The sequence below is a fragment of the Ixodes scapularis genome, unplaced genomic scaffold, assembly GCF_016920785.2.
Source record: "Ixodes scapularis isolate PalLabHiFi unplaced genomic scaffold, ASM1692078v2 PGA_scaffold7__128_contigs__length_106722199, whole genome shotgun sequence".
Taxonomy (NCBI): domain Eukaryota; kingdom Metazoa; phylum Arthropoda; class Arachnida; order Ixodida; family Ixodidae; genus Ixodes; species Ixodes scapularis.
Genome location: NW_024609882.1, coordinates 16,067,194 through 16,072,614, shown reverse-complemented (window position 1 = coordinate 16,072,614; position 5,421 = coordinate 16,067,194). Strand labels below are relative to the sequence as shown.

The 5,421-nt window shown below is 44.2% G+C and overlaps 1 protein-coding gene across 1 annotated transcript; it reads right to left on the bottom strand.

The window, feature by feature from the left end:
* Positions 1 to 1,873: 1,873 nt before the first annotated feature.
* Positions 1,874 to 4,458, bottom strand: LOC120838500. Its single transcript, XM_040208439.2, has 8 exons — positions 4,281 to 4,458; positions 3,576 to 3,736; positions 3,424 to 3,510; positions 3,306 to 3,359; positions 3,106 to 3,144; positions 3,001 to 3,033; positions 2,664 to 2,696; positions 1,874 to 2,102 (listed from the first exon to the last, which is right to left on the bottom strand). The coding sequence occupies exons 1-8, from the start codon at positions 4,416 to 4,418 to the stop codon at positions 1,874 to 1,876; spliced, it is 774 nt and encodes a 257-aa protein (XP_040064373.2). The 5' UTR covers positions 4,419 to 4,458.
* Between the last annotated feature and the right edge of the window lie 963 nt (positions 4,459 to 5,421).

The window sequence follows — 5,421 nt, the reverse complement described above, 5'->3', positions numbered from 1 at the left end:
TACGTTGTTGTTGCTGAGCACGCGCTAACGGGGACCTCAGTTTTTATTCAAGAACGTACACCCACACCATCGATACCACTGATCTCTATGACAATTTGCTGGAGCGCGCTTGCACGCGATTGTGGCCACCGGGTCGGCTATATTCTGACCATACCAACATGGGCATCGCAGACGCTGTGGAGGCTGCTTGTGCTGCCCTCCTCCAGTGCTGCGCTTCACCGATTCTAACCTTTATAGCAGTCGCCGCAATGTCTCGTCGGCCGTGTTGGTATGCCCATAAACATAACCGACCGGTGGTCGCATTTGCGGGGCAGTAAGCTCGATCCAGCAAGTGATTATAGAGATCACTGATCAAGACTGCCATTCTTGGCAGACGATAAAATATTATTCTTTCTGAGCCTGTGCTGTAAGCGGAGGGCGCAAGTACGGCTATCAGTGACGTCATTTAGATGCCATATATTAACCTAAGCAATGCACATGCTTTTCTTTGAAATGCAGTATCTTTATTTGGCTGATATTTAGTTTTCAAAGTAATGATCATTATGTAATGTGTGCTCATAGGTTCCTTGGAAGTGGAGATACCCAAAAAAGCATATCATTTGGATTTCTCACCGGGCACTCAACAACGAGCGTGATAATTTCAAGCACGTGCCAGGCTCTATGGCAGTGTCTCGTTCCGAACTACGTGAAGAAACCGGGCTCGCCATCAGAATGGGTGTCTGTTGCTGACGACTTTCACAGGTTGTGGAATTTTCCAAACTGTGTTGGCGCCATGGACGGAAAGCACATCACCATCGAGTGCCCGCTGCTGAGTGGATCAACACATTTCAACTACAAGCACGCATTCAGCAAAGTAAATTGAGCCATATCATTTTCACGTGATAACTTGGATTTTTTTTTTCTAGATATTGCATCCAGAAAAGTGATGAAATTTAAAGACATACATCACAAAATAAGAATACTGACAGGAAAGGCACGCAACAGCCTCTTCGTAGTTATGTTGCACGTCTTTCTTATAAGTAAATCACGAACTCCCTCACGCTTCTGTGTTTATCACTTTGGAAGTTTACCCAACGGTTTACTCGCTACATTATAAAACTCTGTTCTGAATTACTTGGTTGACCAGCACACTTTCTAATATATACTTGTATTATATTTTTCAGGTCCTAATGGCTGTCGTTGACGCCCGGTACCGCTTTTTGCTGGTGGACATTGGCCGACCCGGCTGTGAAAGCGATGGCGGCATTTTATCAAGGAGTGAGATCGGACTGAGCCTGGAAAAGGGCACATTGGGCTTCCCTCGATCGAAGTCCCTGCCCGGGACAAGCAAAGAAATGCCATTCGTCATAGTCGGAGATGAGGCATTTCCTCTGAAAACCTATTTAATGAAACCATACCCCAAAGTGGATATCAACAAAGACCAGAACGACGAAGGCAAGGGAGAAGCGCTCAAGAAGCGTGTATTTAACTACAGACTGTCCCGAGCACGGAGGGTCTCAGAAAATGCTTTTGGAATCCTCTCAAACCGGTGGAGAATTTTTAGAAGAACTTTCAAAGCATCTGAAAAGAACACTGTTGCCTACATAGGCGCCTGTGTTGCCCTTCACAATTTTCTGCTTTCTGAGGTCCACAGCCGAAGCATCTACTGCCTTCCAGCTCTTCTTGAGAGGGAAAATGACAAGCATTTGGCTGAAGGGCCAAGCGGAGCAGAAAACACTGAAGGGCGCACAGTGCTTCAACACCTCCCTCGCTTGCCCAGCTCAGCCAAACATGACCAGCCAGCAGCTCAAGTTCGGAATGATTTTGCAGACTATTTCTCTGGTCAAGGTTCTGTCAAGTGGCAAAACAAGATTGTCACAAGAGCGAGTTAGATTTATTGGTTCATGAGGTGTTCCTCTTCGTAGTTCAACAGCTGTTGTTGCACAACGGACATTGCCCTTAAGGCCTGCAGCTTAGGCATCTTTCTCAGGCGCTCGGCCACCATCATTCCAAAGTGATGAAAGTCGTCATTTTGGCGAGTCATCTGCTGCGGCAGCCTTGCTTCGTTCAATCCTCGGAGATTTTCTTTGATACAGTATACGATGTCTTGGCTTCGTCTTTGTCTGTAATATATATTTTGAACAATAGGAAGAAGTTTATTTTCTTGACATATGTTGCATGGTTTTCATGTTTTATATTTTCACATAATTATCTTTTTACGCGTTATTATAAAAGGATGTTATTATAAAGTGCGACACTGTAAAATGGAAAACCAAACAACTGCTTTTTATTTTACCTCACCCTACACTTTATAAATTGCAATAATGGCGTCAAGAAAAAGGCACGAAGGATCGGTGCACTCCTCTCATACTCCATTTCTTGTTGTTTTTCTTTGTTTTTTTTTCTAGCATAAAACGTTTTTTGACTCAGTAATATACATAAATCAGCAAAGCTTCCTAGCCTTGCGGTTTTCAACCCGGATGCGAAACGATTTGATTCGTTTAGCAGCAGTATAACTATGAGTTCTGAAAGGGAGAGCTGTGGACGTCACGTCGATCATTAGTCCTACCGATATATACGGCAGAACCTTGGGACTCGTATCTTTTGGTCGCAGCCACGAAGGAATACATTTAAAAAAGGAAAAGTATAAGATTGTACAACCATAAAAATCTGCAAGCATATACCTCGTTGTTCCTCTGCCCGTTGTTTGTGGAGCTCTGTAAAAGAACATGCCGGATTACGGCAGCTCGGAATGAAAGTGTTTATTACAGATACTACCTCTTCAATAAAAGCGTAAATAATGAAGCGAAAACGTCAAATTCAGTTTAAAAAATCTTGGCTTTTAAAACCAATTTGGTTGTACGTACGATAAAAAGAAACACTTCGTGGTATCAGCAATTTTGTTTTGTCTCTATGTCCATATCTGCCGCCCTCAAGAAATTACCGGCAAATAAATAATCATACATTATGAAAATAAATATAAAAACTCAAAATAACTAAACAAAGAACACCAAAACTTACGTATCGCCGCGTCCTTGCTCTAAGGTATTTGTCCTGGAGGAAGAAATAATGTTATTTTAGTAGTCTTTAATCTTGTGCAATAGATAGAGTGAAAACCAAGCTCACGTGTCTTCTGTAATCTCCGTTGTTGAACTAGTTTCGGAGCTGCAAATTAAAATTTTTCTTTCCAGAAGAGTACAAAAATTGCACTCATTTTTTACCAATAGACATGTATGTGGTACTTCATATATGCATTCTAGACCAAATGCACAGCACCTAGAGACGCTATTGTGGTGGCGCATAGTTCGACAGTGCTAGTCACTTACTTGGCAAGAGTTTCCTCTACTCCGCTGTCCTTACCGGGAGTTGTCATGTTGTTGCTGCAATGTACCCCACGGCATGAGACCAAATGTGTCACGTCTAAATATTAAAATTAATGCTTACATCAGAGAAGACACGCTGTCATGAGCAGGGTGGTCTTCGGTCAAGCTGACAGAAGGTCTCGCTGAAGGGCTGAGGTTTGACAGCGTCCTAAAAGAATGAAGACATTTCTGAACACGTTTAAATTGAACTCGATGTATATGAACCGTACTTACCACTCTGTTGGTACTTCCCGGCTTCTCAACAGGCTATCCATGGATCGATAGTGCTTCCAAGCTGGAGGCGGAGTGTAGGAAGAGCCGCTCCTCGTATTTTCCTCGTATTTTCGTTTCAACTTCCCAAATTTTGTTTTCATAGTTCGAAATTTTTGAGACGCCTCAATCCCCGAGATAAGATTACCAGAACAATTATATTTCTCACCCTATCTTTTATTTTCGAGCACACACCATGCATGTACAGGGTGTCACAAAAGAAAATTTACACGGTCTTTTTTACCGCAAAAATAAACTAGACATCGCCGAACGCTCATTCTCCGCCCAAAGATAGAACTAGAGGTCACAACTAGATGCCAAAGTTTCAGCCCGATCCGATAACCTAATCAAAAGTTATAAGTGATTTTCTGAAAATTTCAATGGGAAAATGGGGCTCATTTTTGTCCGTTTTCGGTTTCTGGTGCCATAGAGCCCCATGTGTTCGGAAACTCCGTCGGCCGCCATTTTCCCATTGAAAATTTGAGAAAATCAGTTATAACTTTTGATTAAGTTATCGGATCGGGCTGAAACTTTAGCATGTGGTTGTGACCTCTACCGCTACCTTTGGGCGGATAATGAGTGTTCGGCGATGTCTAGTTTATTTTTTGCGGTAAAAAAGACCGTGTTAATTTTCTTTTGTGACACCCTGTATATCGCTTCAATCAAAACCTTACCTGATACCCCTAGTTCTTTGCCGATCAGCTCCCACCTATTATTTTTTAACTCCGTGTCTTTAAAACCAGGGTCACGCATGTCGAATAGGAAGCGATGAGGTCGTACGGAATCAATTAGTCGCTCAAAGTCCATGACTCTGGTTCACCTGCCTGACCCTTTGCCTAGAGAGCGGCTCTTTTACTTCCTCTTCTTTCAGCACCACAGGAAAAACAACAACAAAGGAATCGCCGTGCACGCGCTGTTCCGCAGCAGCAAGCACGGCATAAGGAGCGTGAGAGCGCTAACAAAGCGCTTCTGGAGCGCTAACAGAGCGCTTCTGTAGCGCTAACAGAGCGCTGCTGAAGCGCTAACGGAGCGCTACATCACGCGCTAGGAAGCGCCACATGAGCGCTCCTTGGAGCGCTCACGTAGCGCTGACTTAGCGCTCCGCTGTATGTGTGAACCGGCCTTAAGTGGCTCCGAATCGATGGTAGAAACTGACGCAGCATCGGATGTCTATGCACCCTTGGAGGCATAAAAACGAACGAGGTCCTCTGTATCGTAGACAGTAGCTTTTGTTAATCCTCCAGGTCGTCCTCAGCCATATCGAAGAAAATATGCAAGCCAAACGAAGACAGAAAGACACGTTCAGAATGGGGAAAGACGGAACAACGCCACTAGAGAAGACACGTAAACACATGGACCGGGAGGCACGCCGGGCCTGGCGCGGAAGACGGAGAGACGGTGCCAGAGCCACCAAAAGTGTTTCGAGCGATTCCCGCGAGGGCGCGCCACGATCGTGACCGAACTGTGAAAAGGTCAATTGAATTACATCCGAAGATACATAGCAAGTAGGTGTCAACTTGGTAACATACTAATAAAAAAGTCAAAAGGGGGGGGAGGGGCACCTGTACCTTCTAACTGTCAAAAAAGATATTACGAAGATTAAGAGGGAAACATAAGCAACAGAAGAGAGTGGCTACAAAACCGCGTTCAATCACTGGCTCCACCTGGCTGAAAACTGGTTTTGGTAATTCTGAAAATGAAACAATGTGCGCATCCGCCGAAAGGAGATAGAAGAAACGCTTTAGAGCGAGCTTGAGAGCCAAGGTTTAGCCATAAAAGGCCCACAAAGGGCTTTGGGGAAGCCCAATCT